The following is a 19,759-nucleotide window of genomic DNA, read 5'->3' as shown; positions in this document are numbered from 1 at the left end:
AGCAGCAATATATTCATATGTTGGATCTTGACTCTCCAGGGAGCGTAGCGTGTAGGGTGCCATACGCGTCACGTGTGTTTTAATAGGGCATGGGAGCTCGGAACCTTTAAAAAGATTTAGCCCTTAAGCAGCTGTAATTAAAAAGAGAACGGTCGGGCTGTATGGATGGAGGCGTCTCATAAAGCATGCGCGCCGGTTGTTTTCGTGGGCTTTCAGTTTGCACCAACATCTGGAGGCGGCCGCTCGTCGGCTGAGGCATCTGAGATGCGAGAGGTTTCCCAGCGCTTCCAGCTCTCGTCTCCGTCTGCAAAGCCTCAAAGATACTGGAGCAGGAAGAGAAGAAAGGGCATAACTTAACCTCCTCCTGTGCTCATGTCTGACTGCTTCTGGTGGAGGCACTTATCCTATATGTTTATCCTTTCATAGCCACTTCAGGAGGTTACATGCCTGCTGTGTTGTGGGCTGGGGCAGACACGGCCTCTTTTAACCAGCAGGCTGAGCTCTGTGTTCACTGTTCTCCCATCATCTCTGTCATTACAAATAACACAACTTTACACTTTCAAATTGCGTGCGGTGCATACGGCAATTGGCGATTTTGCGTGCAGGTGATATGCCTCGCCTGGGACATGTGTCCAGCAACACGAGTGTAATGCTAGTCAGAATGAGAACATTTGTTTTCCGGTCGTAACTTTCACAATAAAAGCCTCCTCTAAAAGCAAGATGACCGATTTGAAACTGGTTATGGTTGTGTTTAGGCAAGTAAAACAACTTGGTTAAAGGTTAGAGGTTTGGATTAGGCTTAAACGACAAAAACATTAAATACGACTTCCGGTTGAAATGACTTTGAAGGATGAGCGAAAGACAAGGGTTTTGTTCCCCTGTCCACCCTGGCCACTACACCCTACCCAGCTTATTTCTTTATTTCTACTTCCTGGTTATAGCTCCGGACTCTCTGGCATATCCACTCCACGCAATTGGCAAGTTTGGTGTATTCACTGCATGTCATTTGAAAGTGAAAAGTTGTGTTCATTGTAGAGATTGAAGCATTGTAAATTGAAGAGAACGTGCTGATCCTCTCAACATGTCCCCAACTCGGCTAAAATAAAACTGGCTCTGCGTCAGCAATGCAAATACCATGCTTTTCACACATACTCGCCGTGTTTGATTATGGCAGCCATACATATTATGACTTGCTAGTGCCTCTGGGAATATTGATACATATCACAGCTCAAGCCCTACTCGGATGAGCCTGTCAGTGGCACAAGAAAAGAAAAAAAGCTTCTTGAGATGAATGTTGCTGTTGCCTACTGTGTTTTCCTTCATGCATCGCTATCCCAGAGCCTGAACATGTTGAGAGGCCGTATGCCTGATGACTGCTATATTCCAACACTCCGCTCTGACACATTGATTTACTGTCAGCGAGAGATAGGCCCTCCTGCTCCCATTATGCAGATAGGCCGCCATGGAAATGTCTTCCCAACGGATCATGTGTTCACATAAAGCGTACATCACACACACCAACAGTCACATACAGTATGTGCAGAAAGCTTCAAGGGAAACATTGTGTGTGTGTGTGTGTGTGTGTGTGTAATAGTGTGCCGTGCACACATTGTCAGCCGAAGCAAAACAAGCGATGCCTTGTTTTCTCTCTCTCCTTTTCTCCAATTGCGACTATGACTAAAACTACCTTTATTATGGGACAATCTCTCTACACCAGTGACTTACAGTAAGTGCTCAAAATAAGGCACTGCACCAGCACCCCTCCACCCTTACCAGCCCCATTCCCCTCTCTCTCTCTCTCTCTCTCTGTCTGTCTGTCTCTCTCCCTCTCTCTCTCTGTCTGTCTCTCTCCCTCTCTCTCTCTCTCTCTCTCTCTCTCTCTCTGTCTGTCTCTCTCCCTCCCTCTCTCTCTCTCTCTCTCTGCCCCCTCTGATCTACTCTGTGTTGGAGCACCAGAGGTCATAATCTCTGGCTCTGGTAAAGGCTTGTGCCTGGCCGGTGTGCTGACGGAGTGGATATGGGGCTGTGACTTTGGGCAATGTGAAAGATCCAGGGCTGCCTTGTTTGTCTGTCTGTCCGTCTCACTGGCCACACTATAATAAGATTGCAGGGTTCTGTAGGAAGGCAGATTTACTGGAGCACAACTCCCCCTAGGGCCTTCTCAGAGAAATTGGTTCCTCCTTATTCCGCCCTAGCCTCTCTCTCTCTCTCTCTCTCTCTCTCTCTCTCTCTACCTCTCTCTCTCTCTCTCTCTCTACCTCTCTCTCTCTCTCTCTCTCTACCTCTCTCTCTCTCTCTCTCCTTAAGCCTCAGGTGCCTGCTCCCACTCTCCTTTGTTAATTATGATATGCCTCTTTCCTTTCCTTTTCGTGGGTAAAGACTGAACCTTTCCAAAAATGGCAGCTGATCTGAACAGACCTGAGAGAGGGGGAGGGTGATGGTTTGGGTCCCGTCCACTTGTATCTCTCCCTCTCTCCCTCTCTCGACAGGTTTATTTAGATGCCCCTTCCCAGCTCCTTATGGAATCTCATAAAGACATGTGAATGCATACATAGCATTGAGATCTAGAATGTTAGGAACTTGAACCCGCGTCTACACTAGGTATGTCTCACACTTTTTCCTGTCTGTTTCTAGGTCACTGGAACTGTATAAACATCGCATCTTTCTGCTAATCGAACACCAAAGTCATAAAGCTAAACTTGAGTGCTAAATATATCTCCCCCCCCTGCGGTGGTGCGGTGCCACAGGGTGCAGAATGAAGCCCTGCCATGCCACACAGTGTTGTTGATGTTGGCACACGACGGCGTGCGGCGGTCCGACCCGACCCAGCTGATGGCGTGCGGCGGTCCGACCCGACCCAGCTGTGCACACGGTGAATGAGGCCAATCCAAAGGCGAGCGCACACTCACATGGAGGCAGGCTTATTTTGGGAGCGCTGTGTCATCTATTCCAGAACACAAAGCCCCTCTACAAGACCAGACATGAGTGGGGAGGGGGCAGCAGTGATTGTACACCAAGCAAAACCCACTCGGACGTGGCTGCCAACTCGTTCTGGCACAAACTTACTTACAAACATTTCTGACACAGATACAGGATATTTGCTGTCTTTTTTTTGTCTTCTTGCGTGTGTGTGTGTGTGTGTGTGTGTGTGTGTGTGTGTGTTAGGGCTGCACGATATTGGAAAAAACTGACATTGCGATATTCCCCGCCCCTGCGATATATATTGCGATATGAAAAAATACAGATTTTCACCAGATTACCAGAATAGCTCTATTTTAAAGAAAAGAATACTTCTAGAATGATTGGGATGATTTTGTAGAGGAGTCCATCTGATTTTGGAGGGGAAATTAGGTATTTTAATGTTTCTCAACCACTGGGCTGTCGCCTACTGTAGGCCTCAGAGCGTCATCTATCAGGGTGCATACACATTTTGACCAATGGATTTCCATGACTTAGGCTACATACATGAAAAAGTGAGTGAGTTATGACATTCTACTTTAAAATGTCACTAGCCTACACTTCACTTAGTGTAATGCAGCCTTTAAAACCAGGGAAAGACAATATGCTGTATCACCATATTACCATATCCAACATCTAAGACCATTATAGTCTCATATCACAATATTGATATACAATTGATATATTGCCCACCCCTAATATTGAGTGCCAGAATCTACCTCCCAATGATGCTATTTGCAGAAAAACATTAGATTTCATTGATTATAATCACTGCTTTCAACTTCTTTCGTTCTTCTAACGTTTCAATAAATCAACAATGAAACACCCCTGCCACTTTACACACTTGGTCTGACCCCCCGGAAACCCCCTCCAGAAACGACCAAGTGGTACACTCCGCATCTGCGGAGTTCCGGTTTTTGAGCGCAAGGCTTGCAGTACAGAGAGACGAGGATTCACATGCAGCCGACCGGTGACAAACAATTCATTCGTGAAAAGTAATAAATATACATTTAACTGCCCAGATATGTCTCTTCTCTTTTTATTTTCACTGACATGTTTTGTGTAAATAAGTCGCTATGTCTATGATTAACTCTACCGTAACGTTACTGCTATCATGTGATGCAATATCAGAGACTGAAGGGGAGAGACAGCCGCAGTGATACACGGACAACTTCTCAGTAATCACTTTAGCCTTCATGTCATTATAAGTTGCGGTCTTGCTTTTTGGTGTTTCAAGAGTAAATAGCCTATCTCCACTCCACGGACATGTTGAGTTACAGCAGCCAGCCTGCTGTATGCGAGTGCGCTGCAAACTGTGGACAAGTCCGCCTCCGCAATCACATCGTTTACAGACGGGCTACTGTCAGCAACGCAACATAAGCAAAAATAATTCAATTTAGGTCTCTGTGCATGTTTGTTGTGTTGAAGCTAAGCACTAAATGAGTGAGTACAGTAGCGGGGCGTCTCTCTCCTTTGAGAGAACCTCATTTCACTCAGTAGGCTACCCCTAAAGTGAGAGTTTATCAAGCAACATGACGAGTTAATTTGCTTTTGACATCGCACGTCCTGCGATGTGACTATCGCGCATGCGCACATTGCGATGACGATGTGTAAACGATATATCGTGCAGCCCTAGTGTGTGTGTGTCTTGGGGGGGGGGTGGGTTATGGCACTCAAAATGTCATTTTTGGACAGTGAAGCAAAGCAAAAAATGAATAAAACAACAAATGCCACAATCAGAGAATGAGCCAGAATAATTGTTGGAAGCTCATTTTGAAGACGTCTCATATATTAGGCTATTTTAACAGAAATGCAAGAAACCTTTCCAAATGCCCCGCGTTCATCATTGGACCCGGCCCTATCGCTCTCATGCAAACTCTTGCTCTTGCAGGCCTGCTGGGCGAGCGAGCAGGCAGTGAAGGATGAGGGGCGAGGTGAGAGAGGAACCAGGCAGCTCTTATCAGGCCCGCTACACTGGCCCAGGTTCAGCCCCGGGGCTGGTGCTGAGTGTGCTGGTGCTGATTAGGGCGGCTGCCTGGCCTGAAGAGGTGAGAGGGAACAGCGGGCACACGTCTCCCAACAGACCCCCCTTACAGTACCACCGTTAACCATTACCCAACTCCCCACCACACACACACACACACACACACACACACACACACACACACACACACACACACACAGTCTGACCCTTCTCACACCTTGTGGATATTCTCCGTGCTGCAATGCTTGCTTGCTCTCTCTCTCTCTCTCTCTCTCTCTCTCTCTCTCTCTCTCTCTCTCTCTCTCTCCCTCCCTCCCTGCAGCCTGACATTCAAACCAATATCGGCGGGGAACCCACAAGACAAATGATTGTGCAAAACGCTTCATTAAAAAGTCATAAACGGGCGTATACCTTCAGGGTTCCGGGAGCTCCTTGGTGAGGAGAGGTGGCCCTTTTTTTTGACTGTGCTGACTAATGGTTTGAGCAGACCAGGTGGTCAAATAGAACAGGAGGACGTGGGCAATTTGTCCTCTCACTCCTGGACTGTCAGAGGGGCGCGCCGACACCTTAATGGGCTCTCTGCAGTTGGCGGATGCCCATTGGATAGAGGGCATCCTGGGTCTAGTGGGACCTGTGGCCTCCATTGACAGCGACTAGCCCCGAGCTAAGGTTTATAGCGGACGACTCACAGAGTCGTAAATCGAGCTTAAACAACACGAAAAAGAACTGCTGAACTCCACCGGGTGATGTCATCAGTGTGAGTCAAGCGCTGTTGGAAAGAAGTGGTTAGTGTGAGGCTCCACTACGCCTCTGTGCGCTGCGTCAGCACTGACTCATAGGTTTCACAGCAAAGAGCTGACATTTTCATTGGGCTAAAGATCACTTATGGGACTGGGTGTTGGCTCCTGAGAGGGTTTACCACTGGACAAGTGGACAGGTGCCCAGTGCTGATGCATCCATGCTGCTCACATGTTTCCCACTGGACAAGTGGACAGGTGCCCAGTGCTGATGCATCCATGCTGCTCACATGTTTACCACTGGACAAGTGGACAGTCAGGCGCCCAGTGCTGATCCATGCTGCTCACATTTGGACTCCTGTGGAACATTTGACAGCATGTGATTGTGGCTGCAGAGCACAAAGACATTCTTTCAGTGAGTAGCATTGAGTTGAATCACTCCACCACAGACATAACAAAATGCCTGTGAATATACTGTACATAGCACCTATTCAGCTGTCTGCCACATGGTGCCTACAACACACAACCTGGACATTTCAGTATGCCACATGGTGCCTACAGCACACAACCTGGACGTTTCAGTATGCCACATGGTGCCTACAGCACACAACCTGGACATTTCAGTATGCCACATGGTGCCTACAGCACACAACCTGGACATTTCAGTATGCCACATGGTGCCTACAGCACACAACCTGGACATTTCAGTATGCCACATGGTGCCTACAGTACACAACCTAGACATTTCGGTATGCCACATGGTGCCTACAGCACACAACCTGGACATTTCAGTATGCCACATGGTGCCTACAGCACACAACCTGGACATTTCAGTATGCCACATGGTGCCTACAGCACACAACCTAGACATTTCAGTATGCCACATGGTGCCTACAGCACACAACCTAGACATTTCAGTATGCCACATGGTGCCTACAGCACACAACCTAGACATTTCAGTATGCCACATGGTGCCTACAGTACACAACCTGGACATTTCAGTATGCCACATGGTGCCTACAGCACACAACCTAGACATTTCAGTATGCCACATGGTGCCTACAGCACACAACCTAGACATTTCAGTATGCCACATGGTGCCTACAGCACACAACCTGGACATTTCCGCATCATTCCGATCGGGCATCTGGCGGGCTGGATAAGCTTATTTTAAGCTCTGAGGATCCCAGGGAGTGATTGGCTCATTAAACGCAGGTAGTTACGTTCAGTTTTGTAGTGCCAAAAATATCTTGTCACGTTTGGGCGAGTAAGCCCAGTGAGGCGTGTGGGGCCTCTGCATTATTGTGCAATACCAGGTGGAGGGAGTAGAATATCCACTCAGAAGCTACGCACTCTAGACACACACACACACACACACACACACACACGCACACCCATCCAGAGCTCCAGCTTCCAGCAAATCCCCCCGACGCCTGGGGCTAATTCCACTCAAGCCCGCCGGGCTGACCAGCATCCTCCAATAAATTAGCCCTGGTGCTCCCCCACTGAGACACAGGCTCTGACAGTCTGGCCACTGCCCAAAGTCACACACATACAGTATACTCACCATGCAAGCACACACCCATATGTACTTTATTTTTTTGTTTTTTCTCCACGCCTAGCTCTTAACTCATTCATGGCCAGTTTAGGACTGCCAATATTTAGCACAGGCCAAAGATTTTCATAATTGTTGGTCATCTTTCAAGACCCACAGTAAATTATCTAATAGCACCAAAGTGATTTGCAATACCTCAAAATGAAGATGTACGTCTCTGGGTTCACCAGGGAAAAAACAGTGAGCTTTTAGCATGTTCTGTACTCTACTTATAGCCATTTATATACACCCTGTTTTCACCAAAAAGGTCTCTCTGAGAAGAGAAATTGCAGAAAATGGCATTTTTGTAAAGCACACAATCTCAGGCAGAACTCGCTCTCAATTCTTTTATTTTGAACTGTATTGACATCAGACATGTAAATATTATTCGTTATGACACAAATGACAAAAAAAAATATATATATATATATATATATATATATATATATATATATATATATATATATATATACAGTATATATATATATATACATGAAGTGCTTTTCTTACATTCAACAATAGTTTACTCAGTGTGAGTGAGTGTGAATGTGTGTGTGTGTGCGCGGGGCCCATGTGTGTCTCTTTACATTACATTACATTTAGTCATTTAGCAGACCTAAATGACCGTCCTGACCGTCCTGACCTCATTCTGAGATGTGGGCTCACAATCGGCTCCTCATCTGAAATAAAAGCAACATATCCTCAGTAAACTATATAATCACATTTAGTACAGAGACAGTGTAGTGTACTAGTGTCTCAGTATATGATCATAGAATGGAGAGATCAGTGTAGTCTCTCTCACACACACACACACACACACACACACACACACACACACACTCCTTACCGCGAGATCATCCGGGTCCTGTCGCATTGGAGTCCAGTCTTCCTCGCCCTCGACAGGAAAGTGGCCGTGCTGCTTGGCTCTGTGTGAAAGCCATTTCTGTGGCGAGGCTGCTGTTCTCCTCCTCACAAAGTTGTGACTCCGTCTCGTCTGTTTCGGGCTGGGACACAGGAACGGGGTCCAGGGACCAGGATCGATCATGTTGGTCACGGGTTTGACTACCGCGAACAACTGATCGATGTCCGCTGCCCTGCAGCAAGCCGACCAGCTCGTGCAGCGCGCCGAGGGGCGTTTCAATGGTGTTTCTCCTCTCTGCACAAGGAAGCGCGTTTCTCTGTTTTCTGTTTTTCCTCCTGCTCATTTCAAAACAACAGCTGCGGTATGTGTTTGTTCACGTGTTGTCGGCTTGCCTTTGAGGGCAGGGACCTGATACCATGTCACAGGCTGGGGAAGTCTTTGAACTACGCGCTGCACTAATAAAAACAAAAACACGTCAAACACGTCATTGGCGGGGAGGGCTATTCCTGATAACACGTCAAAGACGTCTTTGGCGGTGAATGAGTTAACAGAGTAGCCAAATAATCTTTGGTATTAGTATTGTTAGCATTTTCTGATTAGTCTTGGAGATGTTGCCTCTCCCATCTCAAATTGGTTGGAATTTAGTCTGTTTATGCCACAAAGCTAGAGAACCTCAAGGTTGTTGGTTTGAATACCAAGACTTGATAGGAATTGAATAACTCTATCCCCTCATTATTACTGCTGAAGTGCCCTTGTGCAAGATAGTGAACCTTCAACTGGTGTACAGTAGTAGAGCTCCTCAGTGGCTGTACTGCGTGTGTGTGGATGTATGTACCCCCCCCCCCCCCCCCCCCTCCTATGTCACCACTCCCCCAGGCTGCTGTTGTAAGTAAGAATGCGCTATTGGTTGACTTACCCTTGTTCAGGGATACAAACTAGTTGCCTTTAGGTGACAGTCACCTTTTTGATCCCCAACAAAAGATTGATTTTGAGTGGTTTTGTGTGTGCCCTGGTATCCGTCACCTTTTTCACTCTCAATGACTTTGCATCCCTGCTTGTTAAAAAGGGTTCAGGAAAAGATCATCCCTCATCTCCTATACCAGACTAGAGCTGGAGCTATTTCCTGCTTGTGAATCATCCTATCTCTCTTCAGTGCACGGGTGTATCTCAGCGTCTGTCAGATAGTCACTGTGATTCTGGGTCATATCTCTCGCTGCGTCTTCCGACTCAATTTCCTGTATCGGCATGGTTTTGCTTCCTATCCTCAGCATCTGCCTCTTGTCTGAAGTTTGGATCTAGCTGGTGTCCCCATCTGACATCTCTCTCTCTCCGCCCCCTCCTCTCTCTCTCTCCCTCTCCTCTCCCTCAGTGCTATTCAGCCTGCTGCCAGTAGGTGCCCAGACAGAGATGAAAAAGGTTGTGGGGGACAACGCCACCCTTCCGTGCCACCATCGGTTCTTGCAGTCCAACTCCCAGTCCCTCGACATCGAGTGGATCCTGAATAAACCAAACTCCAAACAGAGAGTGGTGAGATGACATCGTCCTTCTCTTTTCCCCCCTCTCATTTCATTTTTCTCATATCATAAACAAGCCAAGAGAGGCCCCTGAAACTGTCCATATCAACTCAAATGACACATAATCCTTATTGTTATTTTGGCTTTTGGACCATACTGAAACCACTGGAAAAAAAAACTCTGCTTCTGTAAAACCTGTGATTCATGCAAAGAATAGTTTGATTTCTATCCAGCAATATGAACACACAATTTTCATGGCTTTTGGTTCCAGTACTAGTAGTATTTTAGTTCTACAGTATCTACATGTAGTAACAATTAAATTAATGTGGTGGGTGTTTACAGAACACACGCTGTCTCTAGTGCAATTAATGAAATAGCTGACTTACTTGCTCAGCACAATAACTCAGAGATGCTGGTTCTAGGTGACTTTAACCTAAATCGGTTGCCGAACAATTCAAATAGTTTAAAAGGGATGTGTGACAATCTCAATCTGTCACAGCTGATTGATGAGCCAACCAGACCTAATTTGAAGGACCCTTCAAAATGTCCATTGATAGATTTGATTCTGTCCAATAGGAAGGACAAAATTGCTTTCATGCTTGGCTTTAATGACCACTGTCCTCTAGCCTGCGTAAGAACTGCCAGATCTTAGGATTGTCATCAAACGAAATGTAAAAGCTTTTAATGATCAGGCTTTCCTCAGTGACATTGCTGACAGTACTACATCACATACCTGACCAGATGTAGAATTGGCATTGGAATATTTTACAATTTAATCACTTGCTTGCAATCATTGATAAACATGCACCTTTTAAAAAGCTTAAGGTTACAGATAGATCAAGGCCCTGGTTCTCCACAGAATGATCAGTGATGTTCAAGGCATGGGACAAAAGGCACGTACTGGTGAAGCAACCCATTGGCAAAAGCCAAGTATTACATAGAATTCATGTCTAGCTCTTCTACAAATCGGTCAAATTTCTGGAAAGCAGTAAATGTCAATAAAAACGAATCCCCTATATCTATAGTATTCCTTCTCATGTTATGCTTATTGACTGCTTGATAAATAATACATCAGAGATTTGCCATGCGTTCAATACACATTTTGCTACTGCCAGAACTCTGTTTGATGTGGTGTAGTCAGGATGGGCTCTTAGTGGTAAGCTTTTGGCTCAAAGCGTACCTCTCAGCTCAGCCTACAGACCTTCACTTGCTCTGTCGTTAAGGAGGCACTTCAAGCTATCGATTGCAGGACGGCAACCAGGGAGGATAAACTAGACCTTTATTTTTTTTAAGCTCTGTGCCCCATTTATTGCTGAACAAATTACATATCGTTTTAATCTTTCTGTCTACTGGAGTTGTCCCTAAGGTCTGGAAATCTGCGCATGTAGTCCCACTGCATAAGGGTGGTGATAACTATCAGCCAATTTCTAAACTGTTCTGTCTTGCTAAAGTCCTAGAGTCATTAGTTAATAACCAGCTCAAATCAATACTCTCAAAAAGGTCTGTGTTAAGTCCACACCAATAGAGCTAAACATAATACTGTCACTGCTACTGCATTGGTTGTGATTGAAGGATATTGTTCCTGCTGTCAACAAAGGCAAATATTGTGCTGCCCTCTTTGTGGCTATGTGATATTAGCTTTGATTATAAGTCATGTAAATTGTTCCAGGACTACTTGTCTCATAGACAGCAGCAATGTGGAATTTTGGGAAAGGATCGTTCTATATTTTTACCACTGTCAAAAGGGGTTCCACAAGGTTCAATATCAGGCCTATCTTGTTCACAATTTATATCAACAATATTGCATCCTTTATAACAAACTGCAATGCCCATCTTTATGTGGATCATGCAGTTCTGTACTGCTAACACTGCAGTTAAAATCCTAAATGCCTTTGACAAATTGCAAGACACTTTTTATTGGAAATTAGTCCTGAATTCAAACAAGTCTAAATATATGCTATTCTCTACAGCCAGAGATATTATGGATAATAGTTTGCATATTACCACTCTGAATGGACACAATAGAGTGGTGTTTTCAGTTTTCTTATTTCCAGACAAATTAGTAGAGTATGATGTTATTTTACCTGCTGACGGTTTGGGCTGTAACTACAGCCTTCTTCAGAGCTGTCATCTCACTTCCTGGTGATGACGTGTCTTATCAGCTGGTTACAGCCCAAACCGTTAAGCAGGTAAAATAACATCATACTCTACTAATTTGTCTGGAAATAAGAAAACTAAAAACATAATTTAAAAGAAGACTAAATGAACCTAATCAATTTACAATAGAGTGGGTCACACTCCGAGGCACACTCAATATTGTGTCCATATACAGTAATAGGAAAAAAGTGGAATGCGCGCACATCCTAGTAGACAGGTGCTGGACCAAATGAGATAACTTAAGAAAAATAATAGAGGTCCGCACACTGTATAATGCTCCCGAAGTGGATTTATTAAAAGCACAACGTTTCGGACGTCACGTCCTTCATCAAGGACGCAAGGTGCAAATCATTGCACCTTCATATACAGTAATACCAAGACAGATATCCAGATATTGAATATCTCGCTGGATCAAAAAGTTACTTTTAAATTTCACAAAGACAAAAAAAAACATTTTGTACAGATTAAAGCTAATTTTCCAATGTTCACTACAGTAGTAGCAGATAATTGAGGCTGTCTTCTTGGCTGTTTCCGATGATGGTGGTGTTATAGACACGCCTCTACCTCCACTCTTAAACCCCTAGATTCAGTTTATCACTCCGCACTGAGATTTATTACCGGTGACAGTTATTCCACGCATCATTGCTTCTTGTATGAAAAGCTTGGGTGGGCATCCCTACAGTAAGACGTGACAGGCATTGGCGTCTCTTTATTTATAAAGCCCTTAATGGCAACTTGCCATCGTATATTACTTCCCATTCAAGAGATTGGCTAAGGCACGATGTATTCTGTAACTGTAACTGTTTTTAACTGTTTGGCTGTGCTCTGTTGTTTGTTTGTTCGATTTCTCCTCGGTTCAACAGTCTCTGAGATCTAAATGAAGGTTGAATGAATTGATTGAATGAAATGAAATCCTGGGGTATAAGAGACTTTCGGAACCCTTCTATGGAGTTGGGAGGTTGGGAACATCTGCGCTACATCAATCTCTCTCTCTATCACTCTCTCTCTCTCTCTATCACCCTTTCTTTTTACCCATTTGTTTCTCCATTTCAGCCACACTGATTGATTTTCAGCAGGGGCTATAATAGTTGTACATTTACTGTGGCACTTCAGGGTTTTAGTGCCTTTCCCAAAGGAAACATCATGCAGCAGAATGTTCCCCAGTTCTCATTTCGTAGTTGTAACCTTGGACCTTTTACAGTTGTCTCCAGACATCTCCTGGTTGCTTTCTACTGCATAAAAAACATACTCCGGGAGTTTCAAATTATACGGTTCTATCTGGGTAGATGCAGTTCTGAGATATTGAGCATCAAAGATTTGACATAGCCTACCATCTGGCAAAACTGTTTTGTAGACTATTTTCTCTTTTTAAATATTCAAACTCCAACAGCTTTATTTTATTTTATTTTTAAATAACACTGCACAGGCAAAAACTAACATTCAAAATTATGAATACGGTATGTGTAAAAGACACATTCTTATTCTTATTCTTATTCTTATTATTAATAATAATATTATTAATAATAACAACCTATAATTGCAAGCTCATAACTTATTTTATGGCAACAACGTATGCTCCACTTCTATCACTATACAGTAATAAATAGATTCTTAGCTCTGAATCCACCTGAGAGCTAGTAACTACATAAAACATGACATCAGTGGACGCCAGCTGTGGAAACAGAAAACCAAGATGCTCTCTAGCCTGGAAACGGAATTACACGCCATCGATCTGTCGGCCTCAAATAGCAGAGCAACTAATCTGCCCTACAGTACAACATCACCTGGCTGAAAGTCTTTAAAGGCCCTAACTTTGTTCCGTGTCTCACAAAGCCTCAGAAGACGTTACAGTATCCATTTGCTGCTTGTGATTCATTGCCTTTCTTCGCGCAAATGAAACGTAGTATCTGATAGCAGCCAGAGCGTAAAATCTCAACAGCTTTCTGTCAGAAGAAAGAGATTTCCTCTCTCTTTGGAAGTCATCTGTTAGCGCACTGATCTGTTGGTTAGCACTGAGACATTTAGCACTGTGAGAAAGGAACGAGAGAGAGAGAGAGGGAGAGGGAGAGTGTGGAGGGGAAACATTTACAATCAAATCTTCGAAGTAACACGTTTTCACCCTGATACAATCCACATTTAGACCATTGCAGGTCTGCATGAGCAGGTCTGAGTAGAGGACAAATGCCAATAGAAAAAGCAGAGCTAGAGATCCCTCTCCCTCTCGTGTGATATTGCTTAATTATATACATATTCTAAAGAACAGATGCGACCACACAAAGCGACAAACGTGACACTGACTTTTCCCCCCACCTGATTGCACTACTGTAAAATCAAGGGGGTAGTTCCCTTCGTGAAAAATATGCCAATGCGGAAGTACCTTAAACCTGCATTCTTTGTATGGAAGTAGTTCCCACTTGATTTATGAAAAAGCAGAAACGGAGGGGCTATAGGAATGAAAGGAAATGGGGAAAACAAGTGTCTTACGCTTTGATGCTTCAGAGGGGGGGCCGCCACATTGCAATGAATATTTAACGGCAAGATAACATTGAAGGCGCCATTAATTAAAATCAAATGTCTGAAAATTTGATTAGGAAAGGGACTACGCCCGTGGCTGAATGAATAAATCATTATTTTGTTCTGCTGGAAGGCCGTGTTGAGAGGGAAGAGAACAGCTTGTCAACATTTAGCCTCTGATAGCACATGTACATGCTACATGCGTTAAGGACACAGAGGAGCTGGGAGATGTGGCATAACCAGAGGAGAGGGACGCTCCGTCTCTCAACAAAGATCCTGCATGTTTTTTTAAAGATGAGTATCTCAATAGTAAAAAAAAAAAAAATGAAATAGAATCTTCTGCAGCTTCGCCATAGGCAGAGATGGCATTATAAACACTGTTTGTTACTAGTATAGTTTGTGTGTAATTTGGTCCAAATAATCGTTAAAGGAGAATTTCGTTTTTTTTTAACCTGGACCCCTCTCCTCACATTAATTATGATCTGATGACTCACCCAGTGATCTCCGCAGCGTTTCTGGCCGTCCTACGTGTTGTTTTGAGATCAATACTCTCCAAGCCAGTCGTAGAAGAGCACACGCCGCGCGGACTGTGGAGACTGAGACCTTTTTGAATTGAGAGATTGAGAGAGAGATAATGGAGTTGATCAGGAGTCACTGGAAAACATGATATAACATTATAGTAAGCTACTATAGGATATTCAAATTGAGGTTGATATTGTACATTATCCTGGTTTTCAGACATGCAAAATGGCAACATTTTATTCTGGCGATTGGCTTGCTTGATCGGGAGATGCAACCATACAGGGTTTTTGCTGGATCCTGTGTCCAAACAGAATTGATGTATTTATTCATTTAACTGGACAAATGCATTGGTTATTTATCTTATAAAGCTGGGGTGGGGGAAGGGGGTGGTGCATTATGTCCAGCTGCACATTTTAAAAGTAGCACGCAAGACAAAAAAGTGTGGGCCACCCTCCCAAGTGTGGGCCACCCACCGCCCAGCCGGCAAACTTCATGTCCCAAGGGGTCCTTGAGGGGGGTCCAGGGGGTCCCCAGCAAGGGATCATTTATTTTGACTATAATTCTATCCATACGTAACACAATAATGTATGACTATTACTATTACTTACTATTTTTGGTCATGGGGTTCATACACTTTCTGTAATAAAACATCTAAAAGCTAACATCTTATCAGATGGGGGCCCTGGGGCCAAATCGTATTAAATGGGGGCCCGTGGACTAATTTGTGTCAGTTTTAGGGTCCTGCACGTGAACAAGTTTGAGAACCACAACCACTGGCATAAGCCACCAAAACTTGCACAACCATGATACTGCTCCACATAAAAGACATTCAGAACCGGACCAGACGCCAGTGCGTTCTGGCATCATGACACTCTGACCTACTCACTGTTTATGCGTAGATAAAGCAGGAGCATGGTTTGAGCAAAAGCCAAGGTATGGCAATGTGACATTATGTCACATCAGTGCTCACTTACTCAGTTATCAGGAGGATGGTGTGGCAGCTTTACTCCAAACAAGTATGAACCTGGAGTGTGTGTGTGACATTTTGGATGTGTTGTGTAGAATAACACAGAACATTAATTAAAATTAGAGACCCATCCTGTCGGCGTGTCAGGAGATTAAAATAATCAATGGGCTGTGCACAGCATCTCTCTCAATGGGGAGACGTACTTATCATTTCTGCTGCGCTGGGATCGCTGCAAGTATTTAATAAACTCAAACATATTTTGAAGGAGTCAGCACCCCTGCACGCACCCCCAACTGCAATCATGATCTCAAGCCTATGGTGATGATGGGATTTGAAAAATATTAACTTACATAAAACTTCATTTCAAAGCAGACTCAGTCTTTGACCAGGCAGAAGGACCTACTGTGCTATTGAAAACAGTTAACAGACATAGCTCAGAGCTCGCTCACATTCACAATGCCTAATATTTGCATGTAATGTGCAGCTTAGCAGTTCTCTCTCTGTGTGTCCACAAGGCAATACAAGTGAAATTAGTTTCTTATTTTTATTTTATATTTTCAAAAATCCAAAGATTCCAACCCCAATTGATGCCTATCTGGTTGTTCCGATGGCAAGTCCATTCCTGAATGTATTGCAATGTGTTGGGGTATTAGAAATGATGGTTGTTATAAGTATCATAAAACACACATCCAGGGGTTGGTGGCACCTACATAGCAATCATGATTATTTCTCTTTTTAGCAGATTTTTAGCATAATTTGTTTTGACTATCAAAGGTTTTGTAAGTGTATGCATTTCCACCAGCAAGTAATACAACACCATTTATATATAAAGAAAATATGACAAAACCATTAAAGGTAGGCTATAATTGGGGTTTGATTGCTGTGATGGCCCCATGCTGTGATGGCAAATTGGCTGGTGCCCCCGGGCACTCGCCCAATGCCATATATGGATCATCCGGCCCAGCAAACAAGCTAATGTTAATTGCAAACAACCCCGGGTCTTTTTTCCTAAACTCTTCTTAAACTCCTCACACGCTCTGTCTCTGCCTCATGAACATTCTGTCATAGAATACACCAGACATTGCCACAGGCAGGGGGAAAAACATGTATAGGCTACCTGTAGCCTATTATATGTAGCATATTATGTTCACATACCGCAAACATTAGTGCTCAATTCTGATTTTGTTTTGCTCAGATCAGATTTCTTTGTGTGCCTGTTCACATTATCTTTTTAAAAGGGGTCTCTATCAGATTACAGTGTGAACAGGTCACGGCCCTGAAGTGACCTGCTTGCGGCTGACACCTGAGTTTATCGCCCAAAATGCAATCAAGCTCATTCAGGGCTCATTCACTCAGGTGATCCAACCACGACCGCTTTGTTGGTTTGAGTCTTTAGCTTCTTTGAGCTTAGCTTTAAGGCTCTTAACTTTTCTCTGACACTGCTGCCACGTTCTTCTGTGTTCAGCCATTTCTTTCGATATGCTTTCAAACACAGAGCATGTTACAATACGACCCCTCAAGTTTTGGTTGCACAGAAGTGTCACCCCAAATACTTATGAGGTCTAAAAGATCACTGTACCTCCACTCCATCGCAGCTGTCCTCCATGGCTGTAAGCACCGAATGACTGCCCTGGCCCTCCCGCCAGCAAAGAATTGTGATGAATCTCAATCTGGAGTGACGGAAAAGTCTCATGAAGTCTGATACAGGTCACATGTCTGCTCACACTGAAGTTGCATTCCAAAAAAATCTGATCTGAATCTGAGTTGAATCTACATATGAAATTGGCCCAGGTCAGATTTGAAAAGATCAGATTCAGTGTGATTTGTACTGTTCACAGTCATGAGGGAAAAAGAAGAAGAGTCACTTGGCGGGGGGGGGGGTTCAGATTTGGGCCACTTTTGCCTGCAGCATGAACGTAGACTAAACATCCAAAGCTTGTGAAGGCAACAGAAGTGTGCCCGTGGGCTGATGCATTTAAAATATGACCCACTTGGTGCAGGTGCCAGGGTTGTGTCACTGTGTGCCTCTGGCTGTGGCAGAACAACTGTCTATTAGTGTGTGTGTGTGTGTGTGTGTGTGTGTGTGTGTGTGTGTGTGTGTGTGTGTGTGTGTGTGTGTGTGTGTGTGTGTGTGTGTGTGCACACGCGCACTCGTACACACGCATGCGCCCACATGCGCGCGCGCGCAGCGCACACATGTGCATACACACGTGCGTGCACATGTGTGTGTGTGTGTGTGTGTGTGTAAATGGCCAGTCATCACCTGTGATCACAGCAGGTGCCCCCTGTTGCTAAGGCAGTGATGCGCTGTGGCAGCGGCGTTTAGCAGTCCCCATCTGCAGCCTCTCACTTGCCCTGAGTAATAGGCCACTGTGACAGCTGTGTTTGTTTGTGTTTGTGTATGGAGAGAGAGAAAGAGAGAGAGAGAGAGAGAGAGAGAGAGAGAGAGTTACAAAGAGAAATAGCAAAAGGACAGAAATAAACAAGCAAACATAAAATAAGCAAAAGGGAAAATGGAAGCTTAGCTTTCCAAGTCATACATAATATATGTGCACAGATATTACCTGTCGACATCGCAATTTCAAATCACCTATTTCTGCTGAAGAACAAATTCTCTGTTGAAGGCCCAATCTTTGAAAACATAATTGTAACCGGTGTTAGAAAGAAAGGGAGGAAGAGATGTTTACAGCAAACTGTTTTTCTTTCTTCTGTCATCATTTTAATGATATTTAAAATTGTATTAATAATAATAATAATAATTTATTTTATTTTATCATATTGTGCTGTTTAGGCCAGGTCTTCCTGAGATTCTTGATATCAACAGCATTGCACAGACTACTATCCGCATCTCCTATTGGCTGATCTTTGGTGCCAGGTGATGTCACCTTCTATAGAGTACAATGTGGTGACCTCACCTTCTATAGAGTACAACGTGGTGACATCACTTGCTGCCAAAGATCAGCCAATAGTAGCATGCTTTGTACCATTAGATGCAGGCATGACACAGATTTGGAACCACGCCCACCAGCAGGGAGGTAATATCATAGGGTCAGACTACAGGGGAGCCACCCCGCCACCCTGCCTGTAGCTGGTGGGGAGTCAACGTCTTGCTCAAGGACACTTCAGCAGACACTGGGGCATAAAGGATGGTTTCTCGAACCACTAGGCCTGCTCTACATAAAGTAAACAACTGAAAAATAAATCTCTGCTTATCTTCTCTCCCACCCCCAAGATCATTACGTTCTTCGGGGGCCAGGTGTACACCAATGAGGCGACCGGCAGCGAGGCCAGCCGCCTGTCCTTCGCTGGGGAGTACCTGAACGGAGACGCCTCCCTGCTGATCAGTGACCTGCTGCTGACCGACTCCGGGGAGTACTACTGTAAAGTCAAGACTGGGGGGAAGTACCACTGGAGCCAGGTCAACCTCATCGTGCTGGGTGGGTGTGCTCAGACACACACACACACACACACACACACACACACACACACACACACACACACACACGCATGCACACACACACTCCGGTATGTACATGCACATGCCACAGGGTTGCACAGACACAAACACTCATGTACTGTACATATACACACACACACACACACACACACACACACACACACACACACACACACATGCAGTACACACACACACAGACTCGTACATGCACACACATACAGAGCTAATCACTGGGTCATTAGCCTGGCACATTTCCTCCGTCATGCTGACTGATCTAATGATTCAATTGGATTCAGACGGCCTGATTTGATTTTGGCCTTGCTGTTTGGGTTCGTTTGGATTGCTTTGTTGATGAGGTGAGACCAGAAAAATGTGGCTGGGTGGAAGACCACAGAGCTGATTTATTAAGTTAAGGCTTTGAGTTACATGGATGAACATCAGGCTAAGTTCTTCATCGTCCAGGCTAATGTAGCCCGTTGGATCTATGAGACTG

At 44.5% G+C, this 19,759-nt stretch overlaps 1 protein-coding gene across 1 annotated transcript in view; it reads left to right on the top strand.

Moving 5' to 3' along the window:
- clmpb (CXADR like membrane protein b) overlaps window positions 1-19,759 on the top strand; it is a gene marked incomplete at both ends in the record, with an annotated part of 99,840 nt that overhangs the window by 64,316 nt on the left and 15,765 nt on the right. The window contains 2 exons of the mRNA XM_083637235.1: window positions 9,505-9,662; window positions 19,042-19,246. Coding sequence (XP_083493361.1) covers window positions 9,505-9,662; window positions 19,042-19,246 — 363 coding nt within the window. The remainder of the gene's footprint in view (window positions 1-9,504; window positions 9,663-19,041; window positions 19,247-19,759) is intronic.

The sequence above is a fragment of the Poromitra crassiceps genome (assembly GCF_964638095.1).
Source record: "Poromitra crassiceps genome assembly, chromosome: 5".
NCBI classification, from domain to species: Eukaryota; Metazoa; Chordata; class Actinopteri; order Beryciformes; family Melamphaidae; genus Poromitra; species Poromitra crassiceps.
This window is presented reverse-complemented; position numbering and strand designations above follow the sequence as displayed.